The sequence below is a fragment of the Leptonotus elevatus genome, chromosome 11, assembly GCF_054856555.1.
Source record: "Leptonotus elevatus isolate MCC_2025b chromosome 11, RoL_Lele_1.0, whole genome shotgun sequence".
Lineage (NCBI taxonomy): Eukaryota > Metazoa > Chordata > Actinopteri > Syngnathiformes > Syngnathidae > Leptonotus > Leptonotus elevatus.
This window is the reverse complement of record NC_141249.1, coordinates 2,958,841-2,979,309: the sequence shown is the minus strand read 5'-3', so window position 1 is coordinate 2,979,309 and position 20,469 is coordinate 2,958,841. Positions and strand designations below refer to the sequence as shown.

At 41.4% G+C, this 20,469-nt stretch overlaps 1 protein-coding gene across 5 annotated transcripts in view; it reads left to right on the top strand.

The window, feature by feature from the left end:
* Nucleotides 1–20,469, top strand: part of LOC147165196 (contactin-associated protein-like 4) — a 105,453-nt gene that overhangs the window by 65,151 nt on the left and 19,833 nt on the right. For 4 of the 5 annotated variants that reach the window (XM_086088782.1, XM_086088779.1, XM_086088783.1 and 1 more), the window contains 8 exons: nucleotides 1,420–1,526; nucleotides 4,789–4,908; nucleotides 6,924–7,121; nucleotides 8,112–8,274; nucleotides 8,419–8,543; nucleotides 8,827–8,997; nucleotides 13,399–13,617; nucleotides 16,160–16,399. In XM_086088782.1, coding sequence (XP_085944908.1) covers nucleotides 1,420–1,526; nucleotides 4,789–4,908; nucleotides 6,924–7,121; nucleotides 8,112–8,274; nucleotides 8,419–8,543; nucleotides 8,827–8,997; nucleotides 13,399–13,617; nucleotides 16,160–16,399 — 1,343 coding nt within the window. The remainder of the gene's footprint in view (nucleotides 1–1,419; nucleotides 1,527–4,788; nucleotides 4,909–6,923; nucleotides 7,122–8,111; nucleotides 8,275–8,418; nucleotides 8,544–8,826; nucleotides 8,998–13,398; nucleotides 13,618–16,159; nucleotides 16,400–20,469) is intronic. The other variant, XM_086088781.1, reaches the window with a different exon arrangement.

Here is a 20,469-nt window from a genome sequence, read left to right as displayed (position 1 = left end):
TAACACTGGCGTGCTCTTGCGGCCTGTGACCAAACTGTTTACTGGTTGAAGGTGACATGTGAATTTTTGTTTTTGTCACTTTGATGAGACAAAGGCTGATCTCCACCCATGAGTCATGTGATAGTAAACGCTGACTCCGAATAATTTTTTTTCTGTACTTTTAAACATAAAAGAGTTCCTGACATGAAGAGTCACTTGTACAATAGACATTATTGTTGAACATTTCCATATTGATATTTGTTGTAGCTTCAAAGATATTTGTTCATGGCTCCAAGGAAATTTAAATTGGCAATTGTTTATGCTTGCAAAGACAATTAGGGGCCGGAATGTAAGAGCCATAAGAAAAATATGAATATAGATTTGTTCAGAAGTGAATATATGTTTATCTATTTGTGTTCCATTTGAATAATTTTTGTTTACTAGTCACAAACCTATATTTGGAATTTTATTTTTGTTATTTTGTGTAATGTAGATTTATTTAGAATATTTGAGTATTTGTGCTCCGTTAGTTTGTCCTGCTTGTTAGGCTGTCGTAAAGGAAGGAGTTGCCGTAAAGTGTGTTGTTGGCATGAATAAAAAGAAAAAACAAGTAGGGCTAGGAGCAACAACTTTGCGCTTTTGTAATCACAATTTTTTTTAATGTAAATAAATTGGAAACCTTTTTTGTTCATCTGCAATTGCGTTTTTCATTTGTGGTCATTGCTGAGGTGGAAAGGTCGACTACCGTTGGTGTGCGTTAGAGACCTTCATGCCCTGCTTACGTAACGACGAAAAGTAAAAGGATATAACTAAATGTCTTATCCAGAACAGTGGTCCCCAACCAGTACCAGTACCGACCTGCACAGAGAGATAGACAAGAAAAATATGTTTAATTCAAATAAACATGTCGTTTGGGATCTGTCATGTTCAAATCGGATTTCATGTAATTTTTGCTGGCCAGACTTCATATAGTCAAGACAGATAAAGCAGTCTGAACGAGGCGTATGTGCCCTGCAATTGTGTCTCCCACCCAAGGTCAGCTGGGAAAGACTCTAATTCATCTGTTCACAAACTCCGGAGAATACATCTTGTATCGCTCCCATTGATACATTTGCAGCCGATCTTTTTTTGATCGGACAAATCAGGCGTTGTTTAGGCAAGATGAAACCAATAAGCGCTGATGGTGGAGGTAAACAAACAAACCTAACAGACGAATGGATGCTGCAATTAATTATGTTCTTGTAGAATTACTTACCGTTTCCTTGTTGAATTTGAACAGCGAGATGAGTTTCATGCATTTTTATTTGGTAAAGATGTTCGAAAAATTTTAGTACATTCACCTATACTGAACAAAAAAAAAAGAAGTTTGGTTTTGTAGGTGTTTTAATTTGTTGAGAGATAAGGTGACATATTTCTAACCCTCCCTTGTTTGCCTCTCAGGTGCTCCCCCAGTCACTGTGAACATGGAGGAACATGTACGCAGTCATGGCGCACCTTCCATTGTAACTGTTCCAACAGTGGCTACAGAGGGGCCACCTGCCACAGCTGTAAGCAACATATCGACTAATGCAATGCAGGTTGCAAATGTATAGAAAAATGTGAAATGTGATAAAAGACACTGACAAATAATTGAATACAATTTAACAAGAGCTGCAATATATTTTGTTTCTGATTACTTTGAGGCTGGGAAACTTTCTGTTAAGACTAATTAAGATTCAGCAGGCGTGCAGCAACATTAGCATTAGGGCAGGGCAATATGTATATTAATGTAAATACACATTCTACATTGCAACATATTTTTAGGACATAATGCAAAAGGCCATTATGCAAAAATAATACATGCCCCGCAGTGTAAACAGTGATGCTTACTCCACACACAAAAACCCCTCATGCACATGCGCAATTACAACCAACAGCTGTTGTTCAATTTAGCAGAGCATGTTCATATTTCAGGTTTATTTGAAAACCCTTTTTATTTTATTCACGCTTAACTTGAGTGCCCAACATGATCCAAGCTTATCATTTGTTGCACTTGATCAAATGAAGAGGATACAATTAGGAAGGTCCTCAGATTTTTACTTTACATGATTAACCCTCATCCAACCATGCTATTTCAAACCTTAATCTTACCGTGTGGTGTCCAGTTGGACCACAATAAAAAAAAAAAAAATTAAAGCTTCTAAAGAAAAAATTACCGGATTATTTTTTGCTCACAACATCTCGAGGGTCTTGAGCATGGAACATACTTAAACAATGAACACTTAACCAAGAAAATGTCCCGTATAGAGAAACAATGCCCCTAAATTCAAAATTTGTGGTTGCCGATCTTTACAACTGTAATCATAACCACATATATGAAAAGAACACACACTTGTCCATAATACGTGATCATAGATGGAGTGTTTGAGGTCTCTCCAAGAAAGTTTAGGCACATTCATTAAAGACTACTTGCTGCTTGCGGGGCTCTGAGCACACAGCCCGTTTCCAATGTACACACTTGCCTGACCTTCCTGTCCTGCTCTCGGGGACAAAAGCTGCACCGTCTCCTCTTTCCCCTCTTTCACCCTGCTTAGGGTGTACCCTGCTTGCTGCTTACCTTTGGGAGTACAGGGCCTTTGTCTCCAGGCCGGCATGGAGACAGCTGACCCTTCCTATCGGCTAAGTGTGCTGCTGTAGTAGGCGATGATCAGCGCCCTGCGTTCTCCCTCCTGGGACAGCACATCCTCAAGACCCCTATTACTGTATCTCCTTTTTTGGGGGGCAGTCTTACCAAGTCAACATGTCATCATCATTGCTCTCTGTTTGTGCATATGTGTGTGTGGGTGTGGGTGTGCGTGCGTGCGTGTGTGAGTTTTTGTTCTTTAAGGCCCGACAAGGCCCGCGCCCCAAGCCCAACGCAGCAGAATGGGGCACGGCAGGCCCCCACGGCACACCACCGGCCCACAGCCCCCGTTCGCCCCACGGCCCGGTCGCCCCCCACCCGCCCCCCACCACAACCCAGCCCTCGCCGCCTGGCCCCCCAAACCCCCAGGCATCTGTATCTCTGTTGAAAGGCCGCTGGATGTTTGGGTTGGCCTTTTTGCCTTGGAGTGAATTTTTTTGTCAGTCGCTGCAGTGGGCCGGCGGTGTACTCAGAGTCCATAACAAAGTGGCAGCAATATGATATCAGGCCAAGAAAACTACTCGGTTCACTGAGGTATTTTAGCATGGTCCAGTTCTTTACTGCCTCACTCGTTTCAGAGTACTGTGGCTAGCCCGACTACATTAAGAATGTGTCCCAGAATGTCTCCCTTCCTTTAAATGGTCTAAGACAATCTGGAATCTGGCAGCATGGCCCAGGAGGTCATTCAGGTATACCATGCAACGATCTCATGGAATGTCAGCCAGGACCCTCTCCATCAACCGTTGGAAAGTGGCCGGGATATTGCAAAGTCTGGCATCACTTTGAACTGCCATAGTCATTAGCCCATGGAGAATGTAGTCTTCGGATGTGCCGCTAGTGCCAACGCTACCTGTCATTAGTCATTCTGAAGATCAATTGGGCCGAACCAGCAGGACCCGGCAATGTAATCGAGGGCATCATTGATTCGAGGTAGTTATATGAGTCTTTTCATGTGGACTCGTTGAGGCGATAGTAATCCACACAGAACCGGCATTACCCATCTTTCTTCTGGACCAGAATTACATTGACCATGCATTTCTTGGATCTTTAATTAATCCGCTTGTGTAGCTGGAGCCGGATGGTTGCTGATCCCCAGTTGTCAATCTCGTGCTAGACCAAAATGGTGTGTGTACAGTCCTTGTCCTTGGCAGCAAAGATGTGAATTTGTGAAGCTCCTGAAGTCGGATCCTCTGGTTCTCATTCAAGCCTTCAAAACTCTGATGGTATTACTACTCAATGGCTTGGTTGGTCTCGGTGGAAGGTGGCTCCGGTATCCGTTTCCTAGTTGCCAATGGTAATTGTTTTATATTGGCAGCCTTCGATGTCGTGCACCTGCTCAGGGTCAAAAGAGGTATGGAAGGAGGGTGCTGCAGTTTGTCTTTGCCCTCTGGTTGTAATAGCACAGCTTCAGTAATCAGGTACAGCACAGTTCCAGGCATGTCCACCACGCCTTCCACTTGGTTAGCAGGTCAATCCTGATGATGCAGGGGTCCTATATTTCACCCAGGCGAAATTGTGGACCACCCCTGTTGCAGCCACTTTATGCTATTCGAGCCTTAAGGTACCACATCCTGGCCTGTTCCCCTGTTGACCCAATATCCACTAGGGCCCTACACCGCTAGCTTGCTTTGTTGCAGTAAAGGCACAGTCCATGGGTCTTGCATAGATAGCCCAGTTAAAACTGAGATCGGTTGCGGGAGGTGGTGGTAATCTGGGTGACAGTTCCCCCCGCTTTGTCGTCCCATCTTAGTTTAAAGGATGCTTGGTGCTTGGAGGTAAAGCTATTTGGTGCCGGTGCTGGGCAGTAGCGTGCAATGTGCCACAGCTTCACACCAATGCCATCCCTCCATTTGCAGACTCGCGACTCGCGTAGCGGGTGCACGCACAGCGTTTGAAGCTCAGTTCATGTGTCCCGCTAATTCAAAGGTTATGCGTGTCCCGCACTACGCGGGACACAGTTGGCCACCCTACCTGGCCTGGTTATTGATAGTGACATTGACAAATCCACTCCCACCAATACTTAGTCATTTTTTCTAAGTTTCATGTTAATCTGTAATTGTCAACAAAATCGGTGTCCGTCATTGACATATTGACGGACCTTTGGTCAATATTGTCGGCATGCCCACCTCTGCTATCTTTCTCCACAGCAATATATGAGCAGTCCTGTGAGGCATACAAATACAAAGGAAGAACATCAGGACGTTATTATGTGGATGTGGATGGCAGTGGACCAATCAAACCTCAACTTGTATACTGTAACATGACAGGTACCACACACACCTTCATGGCATCATTCATTCACACAATTTCAATCTAGTTTTTATTAAATATTTTCTTTGCTAATTAAATTAAAATCAAGTTGTTCATTTTTATTTAAATTAACTATTAAATGCACTATATTGCCCAAAGTGTTTGCTTATCCATCCAAATACAGTAATTGGAATCATGTGTTCAAATCACTTCCATGGCCACAAGTGTATAAAATCAAGCACCGATGCACGCAGACTGTTTTTACAAACATTTGTGATAGAATGGATGAGGAGCTCAGTCAACTCCAGCATGGAACTGGGATGCCATCTGTCCAACAAGTCCAGTCGTGAAATTTTCTCACTCCTAAATATTCCAGTCAACTATCAGCTGGAACATAAAAGTGTTTGGTAACAACAGAGAACGGTACTTGTCTGACTGAATTGTGCCAAGTTTGATGAAGGGGGGATTATGGTGTGGGGTTGATTTTCCAAATCTGGGTTTGGATCCGTACTTCCAGTGAAAATAACTCTAAATGCTTAAGTTTACCAAGAGATTTTGGACAATTCCATGCTCCCCCCACTTTGTAGGAATAGTTTGGAGCTGAACCTCCCACTTCCGACATGACAAGATGAAAGCAATGCCCAGGCTTGGGGAGTAACGGAATGCATGTACCGCCGTTACGTAATCAGATTAAATTTTTTTAAAACTGTATTCAGTTACAGTTATAGGAAAAAACATTATTAAAAATGGGGGGGGGGGGGACACACAGCCAGACACAGACACAGCCACGCGTGGCACCGTTGCTACATGTCGGGGAGTGTCCACCACACGCGAGCAGTTTGAAAAAGCTTCACGGATAAGAGGAGGAAATGGCGACCAGTATTCACTGAAACTTACTTGTCTTGCTGAAGGAGCGAAAGTTCGAGCTGAGACTGAGAGTCCAGCGGCATGCGACGCGCTGTAGCTTCTTGCTAGCTAGCCCGCTAGCCTACAACCGTAATGTGAGTTACACCTTCCAAACAAATCTTCCTCTCACCAATTCACTATTTAAACATTATACACAACATATAGAGGGCTAAACTTGTGACTGGGATAAAAGTTAATTTTGCAGTTGATGTCACGCATCGTCATCCTCATTGGATGACTGTATCTATCTATCTATCTATCTATCTATCTATCTATCTATCTATCTATCTATCTATCTATCTATCTATCTATCTATCTATCTATCTATCTATCTATCTATCTATCTATCTATCTATCTATCTATCTATCTATCTATCTATCTATCTATCTATCTATCTATCTGTCTGTCTGTCTGTCTGTCTAAACTGTGAGATGTGGTTGCTTTCAGTGACAGTTTGAAAACAGTATATGGCCTTCAGCAAGGGCACATTGTATAGAATATATATTGTGGTGATATTTATTTTTATTTTGTCTTCATGAGCATACATATTGGAGTAATCCAAAAGTAATCCAAAGTAATCAAGTTACATTACTTTAATATTATAGTACTTAGATTACGTTACTAACTACATTTTTTAGCAGGTAACTTGTAACTTTAACGGAATACATTTTAAAAGTAACCCTCCCAACCCTGGCAATGACCATAAAGACATGCATCTGCTGAAGATGAACTTGATTGGCTTGCACAGTCCTGACCTCAACCTGATATTTGGATAAATTGGAGCAGAGACTGATAGTCAGGCCTTCTCGTCCAACATCAGTATGTGAACTCACAAATTAAGCATCTGGAAGAATGCTCAAAAATTCCCATAAACACACTCCTAAACCTTGTGGACAACCTTCGCAAAAGAGTTGAAGCTGTTATAGCTGCATTGGGTGGAACCACGTCTAATTGAATCCTATGGATTAGGAATTAGATATCACTTCAGTAAATATGTAAATCAAGGCAGGTGAGTGAATAATTTTTTCAATATAGTGAAGTTCCTTCATGTTCCCTCTCATTTTCTGCTTCTAAAGTACGACATGAACTCACTTGGAAATGCTTTCTCTTGTGTGACCACTTAAGACAGGGCATGGATGGTGATCAAGCACAATAATACAGAACTGACCACACTGCTTTCAAGCACTGAAATAAAGCAACATACAGCCCATTTCCGTTACGCTTCAGAAGAGGAGCATCTAGCGGTGATCCTCAACCAATCAGAACATTGTGAGCAGGAACTGTCATACTATTGCAAAAATGCTCGTCTTCTCAACAAACCAGGTAAAAGTTCAAAGTTAAAGGTGCATTCAAAAATCTTCTCAAAGTAGAAGCCAAACGTCCGTTTGTCACTTTTTTTTAAATGCGCATGCAGAAGACCATCCTACCAGCTCTCCTGCTCCTTCCGCAAATGTCTATCAATTGTCAAGAACGTGCAAGCTCATCTTCATCATCATCTTCATCAGTCTCTGCAGCCGGCCTCACTTCATAGGCGCATAAGTATGCGGTGAGATCGGTGGAGCTACAACAATGAATGGCTGAATCCGAAGCTCAGCAGCTACGTGCTTCAAACACTCAAAGTGTGCATGAGCAGCTAGGAACGAGCACGCAGGATGTCGTTAAGGCAGATTGATTGACGGGATCAAGAACCAATTGTTAAGATTGTCCACCCCGGAAGATGCAGCGACAAAAGATCCTTGAATACACCTTTAATGCCAAAATAGTATAATGTACTTTAGCCAACATTTGGTACACATGCAGAAATTAAGATATCAATAATTGGGCCAGATTTGAGCAATACACCCCTTGCCGATTTAAGGATTGCATAGCTCTAAAAGATTAGAAAATAAGTAATCGTGTGTTTTTTTCCTCCCCAATTTGCTTGTAAAACACGCTAATGTCAAACCTGTCCATTATTTGTAAATTAGAAATCTACCTTCTGACATGTTGCTACTTCTCACTAGTCTGGTGTTTGGGAGGATACAATTGCCAGTGGAGATGTCATTATGTGTGGTGTTCTGTGTTGGGCATCTCACCACACACTAAAAGCTGTTAGAATACAAACACACATTTTTTTCTCCTCGTCATGTGTAGGCTCCCTCGTTGCAAAAATCTGAATGTTTACACCCCACCTCTGTTTAAAAGAAAATGTGAAATTGTAAAGATAATAATGATCATAATCCTTGTGTTGTGCAGTTTACCCACTACTGTGGCCATGAGTGCAATTAATGAGTGTCTGTGTAAAATACAGAATGGTACATGTGTGTGTTTCAGACGGTACGCAACTAAGCTGGTGGTTTGGAGGTCAAGCTCCTGGACAGATCCAAACACACTGGGCTGGAGCTGTGCCGGGCAGTAGACAGTGTGCTTGTGCCCTGCACAAGAACTGTCTGAATTCAAATGTCCAGTGCAATTGTGATGCTGACAATGAACAATGGTGTTGTAATTTATAATACTCCCGTGTGCAGTGTTTGCTGAACGTATTTAAATGTCGTTCTGATGACTAAATTATCCACATCACATCACGTTTTTTTTTTTTGTTCTATCCATGTGCTTCTCCTTCTCTTTTGACCATCCCCAGGAATAATGACTCGAGTCTCCTCACCCATAAGGAGACCCTACCAGTTCGATCTCTGGTACTGGGAGGTATACAGCCAGGCTCAGAAGCTGCCTACAAGGTGGGACCTCTACGTTGTCATGGAGACAGTAGGTTTCATTTCGGGTATATCATTTTTTTCAACATTGAAAGATTTCACTTGTATAAAAAATAAGCACAACAAAATATATTTTGGTTACACTAACTCTCAGGCACTCTTTTTTTGTTCTATCTGTTGTAGAAAAGACATAGATACCGCTATGCTTTTGCTCCCAATTACATTAACAAGTATTATTCTAATCAGTTTTAAGCATGACTGCAAGTATTAAATTGCCCTTGTGATAAATATGTACCTAGGGGACTTTGCATACCGGTGCTATTTTTGTGTTGCAGAAAGTTTTTGGAATGCTGCACTATTTGATAAAGAGACATCCTACCTTCACTTCCCTACCTTTCATGGAGAACTGAATGCAGACATCTCCTTTTTATTCAAAACAACAGCTTCCTCTGGGGTTTTCCTAGAAAATCTGGGCATCAAAGATTTTATTCGTATTGAACTCAGATGTAAGTGAAAGCTCAATTCTTCCTCCTTTCAATGTTATGTGACACTAGTTTCTACTTATCTTTTCCCTTTTCCCTTTCTCTAGCCATGTACACACGTAGCCGGGTTTTTTGCAAACAGGAGATATTTTTCTGCGGCTTGCCCTGTCATCCACACATCCGCAGGGATATTTTTCTTTACAAACGAAGGTTTCTAAAAGATTTGCGCATTTCTCCGGCTCTGCGGTCGCATGTGTCCATTAGTAAACAAAGTTTTACGTCGTCCTCTACACACGTCACTCTCAATCACATACCTTAAGTTGTTAAAAAAGAAGAAAAAAAAGGCGGCGTGGATTCGCTTCCCCACCGGGGAGACCATGTTTGTATATGTGTATGGTGAGTGAGTGGAGGGAAGCTTTTTAAGATTTTGTATTTATCCTGTTTTCCTCTATGCTCCATTTATGATGTACTCATTGACTCTTTACAAGTATTTTTTAAAATTAATAAACAAGTATTTTTTAAAATTAATAATAATAATAAAAAGTCTTGCGTGCGCTGACAGCACTGATCCGCATATATACAGATCAGCGACTGACAGTCCGTGCTAGTGTGACGTATGGTGAAGTGACGTCAAGAGATGAGCAGTATTTGGCTAACTACTGCTATGTAGAGGCTTGGCATGCATCTCATTGTAGGCCCAATTTTTGGAAATAGCGTCGCCAGACAGAGGCGTACTCTAATTGAATAGGATTTGGGGAACTGTTGCCATCTTAAGATCTGGAATTGTTATGATTGTACTTAAAAACTCATTAATGCGGTTAACTGTGGATGTTTTATTTTCTACAAACGTGATGGTGTTTTTTTTTCTACACCCAGAGGAGGGAAATAGCCGTTTTTAAAAATACCCTGCTACGTGTGTACATGGCATCTGTTTCCTTCTCTCACTCAAAAACAAAGCAGAGTATGTCTCCAATCTGGCTGAAATTGTTAAGGCGGAATGTGGTTAGATGTTATACTAAACATTATAGTATCACTCAGAATATAGAAGACTTTCCTCTGTTGTTGTTGTTTGTTAAATTGTGAAATTGTTTTTCTCCCTAAGCTCTATAAACCCCCCCCCACCCCCCCCCCCCCCCCCCCCCCCCATTTTCTGCATCCCCATGAGAGGAAAGTTGTCAAACAAGAGTCAACACTGCTGACTTCATCTCTAAACATGCAAATGAGTCTAGAAGTCTGAGGATTTATAGAGAAGACTCGTTTAAATTGCATGACTTTATCACATAATAATAGAGAAGTGTAAATGGTTAATGTGTAGAAACTAATCCACATTAGGAGGGGAGTATCAGCTCTCGGGTAAGATTTACTGATATTGCAAATCATTTGTGTGCATCTGTAGGATAAAATATAAATTTCAGAGAAGGTTTTACATCTATACCTTAAACACGTGTGAATGTCACTTTTTGTGAAACTGAGTCAAACCTGAAAGGCTTGTCATAATTGATATATTTACCTCCCAGTTGGTCATGTATAGCTGCACTAAAGAAGATAATTGACATGACTGATGTCCCAAAAGTATGTTAAAATGGAGACTTGGTTGTTGTTGTTTTTACACTGCACTGGCACAGATAATCGCCTGGAGCTACAGTCTCCTCAAATCCTCCTTTAGCTGGCCCAGCTGTTCCAGCTGCTGTCCAGTTGTGCCAAAAGATGGATAAGAGGGAAGAAGTCACTGCACACCCATGGGGCCACGGGAAGGCCTACTTTTCCACTTGGCACATGATGGAAATAAGTTACCAAGACGTTTTCTTTACTAATTCCAATTTGTGGCCTATTTCCACTTCAATTTCGAAATTGAGATTCATTCATTTCACAGGCCGTTTCAGTGCAGTTAGCTCAATGACCATATCCATCCATACAGTGAACCCTCCAACATTAGTGAAACACAACAACATCCAGGGTTGGGAGGGTTACTTTAAAATGTAATCCATTACAGTTACCTGCTAAAAAATGTAGTTAGTAACGTAATCCAAGTTCCATAATATTAAAGTAATGCAACTGGATTACTTTTGGATTACTCCAATATTGAGTTTGTTGATGAAGACAAAATAAAAATAAATATCACCACAATATATATTCTATACAATGTGCCCCTGCTATTTGCGGGTGATAGGGACCCGGGCAGCCTACAAATAGCAAAAATCCTAGTGTAATTAAAAAGCATGTAGGCTATTGATTGATTGAAGGCCATGTGCTGTTTTCGAACTGTTCCTAAAAGCAACCACACCTCATAGATAGATAGATAGATAGATAGATAGATAGATAGATAGATAGATAGATAGATAGATAGATAGATAGATAGATAGATAGATAGATAGATAGATAGATAGATAGATAGATAGATAGATAGATAGATAGATAGATTTTATCCCAGTCACAAGTTTAGCCGTGTATATGTTGTGCATAATGTTTAAATAGCGAATTGGTGGGAGGAAGATTTGTTTGGAAGGTGTAACTTACATTATGGTTGTAGGACAGACTAGTCAGTTCGTTCGTTCCCACCTCCCCGACATGTAGCAACAGTCCCACTCGCGCGGGCGGGCGTGCGCGCGGGCGGGCGGGCGTGCGCGCGGGCGGGCGTGCGCGCGCTCTCTCTCGCTCTGTACTTCTCTCTCTCTCTAGCTCTGTCCTCTCTCGCTCTGTCCTTGTCCTTCTCTCTCTCTCTCTCTCTCTCTCTCGCTCTCGCTCTTGCTCTGTCTCCCTCTCTCGCCCTCTTTCGCACTCTCTCATTGTAGAAATTGTAATGCCTTCAATCAATTTACCTGTAATCTGATTTCATGTTTTTTCCTGTAACTGTAATGGAATACAGTTTAAAACGTAACGGCAGTACATGTATTCCGTTACTCCCCAAGCCTGCCAAAATCAGCATTCAGGCATGATGAATCCCAGCTTTCAAATAGTTTGTAAAAATTATTATTATTTTCTTGTTGATATATTTAAATGTACAATATCAATATAATATTCAGTGCACCATCCTATTTATTTACATCCCAATGTTGTCCTCTTTAAATCATGGTGGTGATTGTGATAGTCATGTGGTATTGTTTTAAGTTTTTATTTAACTTTAACAAACCCGAGCTGAATTGTGAGCTATTTTGTGTCCTTAAATAATGCGTCTGAAAGGCAAGCAGAAACTACTTACAAAGTGGTGCCAGTGTAGAATAGTAACAATGAGAACATTTCTACTCATGTACATATACGGTATTTAAAATACCAACAAAAATTATCACGGTTTATTCAGCAAATACATTTTGGATCTTCTGAATAACCTTAATGACTTAAAGCTAATCACAGGAAGAATTCATGCAACGTCATCAATGAAAGAAACTACTTTAAAATCTACATTTCTTTGTGTCTGGATCATTTCAATTCAATTCCCAGTGACAATTGGTGCTCACCCCTACCAGAGCAGTTTTTTCGACTGTGCTGTCCCGAGTTTGAAAGAAAATGTAACGCAGGATGACCATTTATCTCGACCAATTGCCATACACACAGGGCAGGTTTAGCTAACAAAGCCATGAATTTAATGTAGATGCTGGCTTCCCCAATATGATCAGACATTGATTTTGTAATATGTTTGCCTTTCTCCTCCACTAGCGCTTCCAATTCCATCCTATCAATCTTCATTTAGCATTTGTGACGCTTTCCCAAAATGTTACACCACGATGACCAAAACGTGTGCCAAACCATCACACGGAGATGGTAAGCCGGGTTGCTGACCTCCATGCTCCCTAATGAAGTGACCTTCCAGATAAAAATAGCTCAGACTCACAGGAGAACTCGCTGCTTGTCCGAAGTGCTACAAATACTTTAATTCACCTCAAAAGGAGGGAGAAATACAGAGAATGTTGTGCTTTTAGGTTACTGGGAAAATTTAAACTCTTGTCCCACAGCAACTGTTCAGTAGTTTTGCAGCCCTTTTTACACCTGCTGCCAACAGCACACATAATCTGTTAGAGCGAGTGAACACGCAATTTAGCGCTCACAATTTGTGATTTTAGTGAAAGGTCTTAATCATAGTGACTATACGCGCAACAATCCCATCAACTGTGAATGCATTCTGTTTGAGCAAACATGCAAATTAACACCTGCCACATGATCAAGAAATGATTGCTATTAATCCTCATCACATCATCACTCAAACACAAGGTAGTATTTAAAATGTGAAACAAAATGGAAGAGTTGCCACTCAAAGGGCTGACCCAAGAGATTCCATTGCAAGTGCAGTGGTCGGAAAAAAAAGTTGATCTGTTCACTGTGATTCCACAGGAATATGAACTCAAGTCAAACATCAAATTACAGTTTAATTGAGTTCAAGTGTGTTGGTATTATCATCATCTTTATTATGAACTCTTCCCATAACTGCAGCCCCCTTTGAGGTGATCTTCTCTTTTGATGTGGGAAACGGGCCACTGGAGGTCCAAGTGGAAACGAGGGTCGCTCTGAATGACAATCGCTGGCACAGCGTCCGAGCCGAGCGAAATGTAAAAGAGGCGACGCTTCATGTTGATGACCTACCCGCAGCCACACAGGAGGCTCCTTCTGATGGACAAATTCATCTGCAGCTAAACAGCCAACTGTTTATAGGTGAGGAGACGGGGTCATTTCAGGGGGAGACTGATTTTCAGCACTGATATTCTGACCTTGCCTGCAGGCTGAATTCTCACAGTATTTGTGAGTTCACAAACCCTCGAGAACCTTTTATCAAGCCCGCTGATTTTCTCCGAGCTTAACCAATGGTGCTTCGGACCAGTCACAAAGCAAGAGTGTGTTTGGGGGCGGTATATGCGGCTGGAACAAAAACACGAAGCTCCGACACCGTAGAAAACAGGCAAACCTAAAATGGACAAATGCATGGATGCTGCTATTGAAGAACAGCGAGAGGCGCTTTGTGAATTTTTACGATGGCGTATTAGGGCCATGTATAAAACGTCAGAGTCACTCTAGCCAGTCACAGTCGTAGTACTCAGCCTTGTTGTCCTGTCTTCTGTGTGAACTTTTGTTTGTAACTGTATAGCCACAGTATAGTTTTAGTTTAGGAGTGATTTTGTTTTGTTTGTAGTTTAGACATCCTCCCTTTTGGAGCGCCTTTAGTTTAACATTTTATAGCCTTTGTTTTTTGATGTTTAATAAATATCTGCCTTGGCGGCAAACTCCTATCTCTGCGCCTGAGTCCTAAATCTGCCACGCCTTGTCATAAAGTTTGGTAGGCATACACAAGTTGCCATATCGCCCAATCAACTCGAAGTATTGTACTGGATTTCCCGCCTTTCCCAAGTAGATTACATTGGAGAAGTCCCAGATTGATATTGTGGAAAACTGCTTCGAGTTACTCACATTATCAGTTCAGCTCTTGCCAATAGTTTCACATTTTATAAACCGTATATATTTATATCAGCATCAGCCCTCTTCTTTCTTCTTCTTTTTTAATCTGATGGCCAATAAGAGACATTTAAATCTGTGTTGACTTCAGAGAACCATTTAAATTTTCAGTTAACTTGATAAGAGATGCTGCTGACTATGAGAACTGCACCTTTTGCTTTTGTTTGAAATAAAAACCCAAAAAAGTGAAAAAGTTTACCATTGTAGTTATTTTTGAAATTTTGGAAAACTTTATTTCCTGTAGAAAACGACACGGTGCCAAATGTCTTAAAGCTTCAACATTTTGCAAATCTTAAGAGTTGTTCAATAAACATGATGGAAGTCATTTCAACAAGAGTTGGAGTTTCTTAAAACAATTTGTTCATGGGATGCATTTTACGGAAAATTAATATTGGCTCCAATTATCAGTGTATTTATGACTACAAATATTGGTATCAGTATCTGCCATGGGGAAAAAAACATCTCGGTCTATCGCTAGTGAATTTGTGTTGTTACCTCCACCAAGACCCAAAACCTTTCATAGAAGTTAGTCACCTTGTAGAATATTACTTCAGTACTACCTTCCCCTACTAGTCTCACTTCACATTGGACAGGAATATTCTGCTTTGTGCTCCACAGTTCAGACATTATGCCAATTAACTGTTTCTTCTGATTTTATTTTGTAGTCAAGAAGAGGTTTAGGGTAAATGCATCACAGTAAAAATATACATTTTATTTAAGGAAATGCAGTGGAATAAAAATGAAAGTTGCCTAAAATATAAATAACAAAATAGAGTACAAATATTTGTATGATCAGTGGTTCTAGACAATCTCCAAGTGTCCACGTCAACACCATGCGTGGCCGACTACATCATCAAGGGGAGATCTTGTAGTTTACCTGTGTACACTAAATACACTTTGCTCGCACAAATCTCATGTACGGAGCCCAGCGGGTCAATTTTTGCTCCCGCAATGTCAAGCATGTGAGCACGTAATGGGAATGAGGGGAGCAGCTTGGATTGGCTGACAGTCTGCTGCATTCCATCCCCTACAACAAAACAAAATGGTGCAAAACGTTTTATTTATTCTATCTGTGTCAAGAAAAAGTACCAAAAGAAAAAAAAAATACTCCACCCATGTGAACAGTAAAACTGTGCTTTGTGCTAAACTTGCACTGGGCACAACAATAGGACCTTAAATGAAAAATGTAGCAGGGTTTTTAAGTTTAAAAAAGATGTATATGTTTAACTTAAATTAATGAGTAAAGAAATATAATAAGCCTTTGTTGATGAGCTCTTTGAGTGCCATTGTAATTTGATACACCTGTTAAGTCAATCGTTTCTCTTTGCGTAATATCTTTATTTTGTAACACATCTGCTGCCCTTTGTGAAAGGTTTGTTAATTTGTCAATCATCTTATCAAGCACTGCCTGTGTGTATCTGTCAGCACACTTTTATACTATCCGACAAGAACCTTTTATTACTCCACAGTAGAGATTGGGATTTATTGTTAGTTGTTGCGATGCCATAATGGTGGGTTGTTACGCATCTTAAAGTGTGAGGCAGTAGAATCTTTATTGTTGAGGAAAAAGGCTCAATTTGTGAAAAGAGTAAACTGTGTGCAATGCTGCCAGATGGCACATCTATCAGCCTGATTCTTGGCATTGTATCACAGACAAGCCTGTATTTCTGATAAAGCCTGCATCAGCAGAGAAATCATTAAAGAGTGACTTCACTGCCTTTTTTTCTTCTTTTATTCCCCTTTTTAGGAGGTACTGCTTCCAGACAAAAGGGTTTTCTGGGTTGTATCCGCTCTCTGCAGTTAAATGGGATCACTCTTGATCTGGAGGAGAGGGCAAGGGTCACGCCCGGTGTCGAATCTGGATGCCCAGGTCACTGCAACAGCTATGAGTTTCTATGTCAAAACCAGGGTCTTTGTGTAGAAAAACACAATGGTTTCTACTGTGATTGTAGTCAGTCAGCCTACACTGGAGCCTTCTGCCATAAAGGTAAGGATGTTAAAATTTTACTTCCTGATGATAACAAAAAATTATCAGTTGATTGGGTTGACAGACAACATGGTGATTTTCTCATAACCAATAACAGATATATTCAAAACTAATACATGACATTAGTGCTGAGCGATATGACGATATTATCGTGAAGACGATAATAAATTATTATCGTGTCATTTTTTTCTTATCTCGTCTATCGGCATTTGTTCCTAACAGCATACAACATAATTGACAGAACGCTTATTTGATAGACAAAAGCATTAATTTGCATGGTTATTTCACACGTCTGTCCCTAGGTGGCAGCCTTAAAAACATATTACAGTGAATCATGATGATACATAGTGTGGTCATACATTACAAGCTTACGGTGCCAACTATTATCCATCCATTATTTGAACCTCTTATAGTCAATGAAAATTAATAGAAAACAAGGTGAGTAAATGCAAATAACGAATCATACTACTTTATAAAACTTAACTAAAAGAACAAACCCGTAATTATTAATAACTGTTCCAAAAAAAAAGCCACCTCAAAGAATGCTGGGTACTCTGCTCCTTTCGGCCAACACAAGGCATGAAATAATCTGTTTCGCATAGCAGTTTGCGTGTCTACATGATGTGCATTTGTATTCTCATTAAAACAAGGATTTTTAAGTTTTCTTTCCAAAAGGTGAACGGCGGGGCAGCCCCAAAAGCTTCGCTTGGGTGTTTACATTACCTACAAGGGGGTACTCAAGTCGAGACGAGATCGGTTCTACTAGCATAGCAATGAGCTTCGGCTGGCTAAAATTGCACATAAACAGGTTGCGCTTTTGCTCCTAGAGTTAGTAATGACAGCCTCCATGACGGCATATAAAAGTTGCAAGTACCGAGTACCATTCTCACGAAGCAATTACGAGGAGTGATTACCAAGCGAGAAAGACGGAGAAGCTGTGCTAGCTGCTATGCTAACCGGCTAATGCTATCGTGGACGTGGCAATAAGTACTTGGTTGATTGATTACACTTTTCACAAAAGTCTCGTTAAAAAAGGCCGCGTTAAAGCGGAGCGTGTCCAACTTTGTACAGCAAAAGAGCAGGCAATTTAATGAGCATCTGGAGAGAGAAACTAATGCTACACTCTTAGCAAATTCATGCTACACAATTCGGTGGTGATGTGATTGTTACGGCGTCATGTACGTCAGCCGGGAGGAGGATTAAAGGTTTATTAATATTGATAAGCGAGTCAGAAAATTGATGGATATACTAAAGTAAATACATTTAATATCACTAAATGTTATTTGTTTTCACAATGTCTTCTTTTCCTTTCAGCTTTTTCCTTCAGGGGTCGCCACAGCGAATCAGTTGCCTCCATCTAACCCTGTCCTCTGCATCCTCTGCTCTCACACCAACTACCTTCATGTCCTCTTTAACTACATGCATAAACCTCCTCTTTGGTCTTCCTCTAGACCTCCTGCCTGGCATTAGGAAACTCAGCATTCTTCTACCATTATACTCACTATCTCTCCTCTGGACATGTCCAAACCATCTCAATCTGGCTTCTCTGACTATCTCTAAAGCCTCTAACATGTGCTGTCCCTCTGATGTACTCATTCCTGATTCTATCCATCCTGGTTACTCCCAAAGAGAACCTCAGCATCTTCATCTCTGCCACCTCCAGCGCTGCCTCCTGTTTTTTCCTCAGTGGCACTGTCTCCAGACCCAACAACATCGCTGGTCTCACCACAGTTTTATAAACCTTTCCTTTCATTTTAGCTGAAACTCTTCTATCACACATCACACCTGACACTTTTCTCCACCGGTTCGAGCCTGCCTGTCCACGCATCTTCACTTCTTTTCCACACTCTCCATTGCTCTGGACTGTTGACCCTAAATACTTAAACTCCTCCACCGTCTTGGTCTCTTCTCCCTGTAACCTCACTCTTCCACTTGGGTCCCTCCTATTCACACACAGATTTTCCATCATGCTACGGCTAACCTTCATTCCCCTCCTTTCCAGGGCAAACCTCCACGCCTTTAGCTTCTCCTCCATCTGTTCCCTGCTCTCACTACAGATCACAATGTCATCGGCAAACATCATAGTCCATGGAGATTCTTGTCTAACCTTTTCTGTCATCATGTCCATTACCATAGCAAACAAGAAGGGGCTCAGAGCTGATCCCCGATGTAGTCCCACTTCCACTTTGAACTCCTCCGTCACACCTACAGTACACCTCACCACTGTCTTACAGTCCTCATACATGTCCTGCACCACTTGAACATACTTCACTGCCACTTAATATTTCCTCATACAAAACCACAGTTCCTCTCTGGGCACCCTGTTATAAGCTTTCTTCAGATCTAGAAAGACACAATGCAGCTCTTTCTGACCTTCTCTGTACTTCTCTATTAACATTCTCAAAGCAAATACTGCATCTGTGTTACTCTTCTTTTTTTTTGGGGCATGAAACTATGCTCATGCTCATGCTCATGCTCATGCTAATGTTCACCTCTGCCCTCAGTCTAGCTTCAACTACTCTTTCCCATAGCTTCATTGTGTGGCTCATTAGCTTTATTCCTTTGTAGTTACCACAACTCTGCACGTCTCCATTTTTCTTAAAAATGGGCACCATTACACTTCTCCTCCATTCCTCAGGCTTCTTCTCACTATCTAAGTTCCTTTTGAACCAAGTCAGAAATTCTACTGCTACGTCTCCTACCTCCACAGGTTTATCATCAGGACCAAGTGCCTTTCCACTGTTCATCCTCTTCAATGCCCTTCTCACGTCATCCTTATTAATCTTTGCTACTTCCTAGTCCACAACAGTCACCTCTTCTACTCTTCGTTCGCTCTCATTTTCCTTATTCATCAACTCTTCAAAGTACTCTTTCCATCTTCCCATCACACTACCGGCATCTGTCAACACACTTCCATCCCTATCCTTCATTACCCTAACCTGCTGCATGTCTTTCCCATCTCTCTCTCTTTGCCTTGCCAACCTGAATAGATCAGTCTCTCCCTCCTTACTGTCCATACAAGTCATCGTAAGCCGCTTGTTTGGACTTTGCCACTTCTATTTTCACCTTACGCTGCATTTTCCTGTACTCCTGTCTATTTTCTTCAGTTCTTTCAGTGTCCCACTTCTTCTTAGCTAACCTCTTTCTCTGTATCCACTTCTGCACCTCCTCATTCCACCACCAAGTCTCCTTATCTCCTTTTTTTCCAGTCGACACACCAAGGACTGTCCTACCTGTCTCCCTGATCACATTTGCTGTAGTTGTCCAGTCATCTGGAAGCACTTCCTGACCATCCATGTCACAACTCCTTCCTGAAAGTCATACAACACTCTTTCTTTTTCAGCTTCCATCATTTCATCCTCTGCTCTGCCTTTGCCGTCTTTGTCTTCCTCACCGCCAGAGTCATCCTACACACTACCATCCTATACTGTCTGGCTACACTCTCAGCTACCACTACTTTGCAGTTGCTGATCTCCTTCAGATTACACCGTCTACACAAGATGTAGTCTACCTGTGTACTCCTACCTCCACTCTTGTAGGTCACCCTATGTTCCTGCCTCTTCTGGAAGAAAGTATTCACAACATCTATTTCCATTCTTTTTGCAAAGTCAAGCGCCATCCGTCCTTCTGCGTTCCTCTCCTGGATACCAAACTTGCCCATCACCTCATCACCTGTTTCCTGCATCAACATGTCCATTGAAGCCTGTACCAATGACAACTCTCTCACTTCTAGGGATGCTCTGCATCATTTCAAGGTCCAACCAAAATGTCTCCTTCTCCTCTAGCTCACATCCTACCTGTGGCACATACCCACTAACAACATTGATCATCAAACCTTCGATTCTTAGCTTCAGGCTCATCACTCTATCTGACTCTTTTTACCTCTAGGACATTTTTAACAAACTCCTCCTTCACGATAACTCCTACTCCATTTCTCTTTCTATCTACACCATGATAAAACAACTTGAACCCTGCTCCTAAACTTCTAGCTTTGCTCCCTTTCCACCTGGTCTCCTGAACACACAGTATGTCCACCTTCCTCCTGTGCATCATGCCAACCAGCTCTCTAC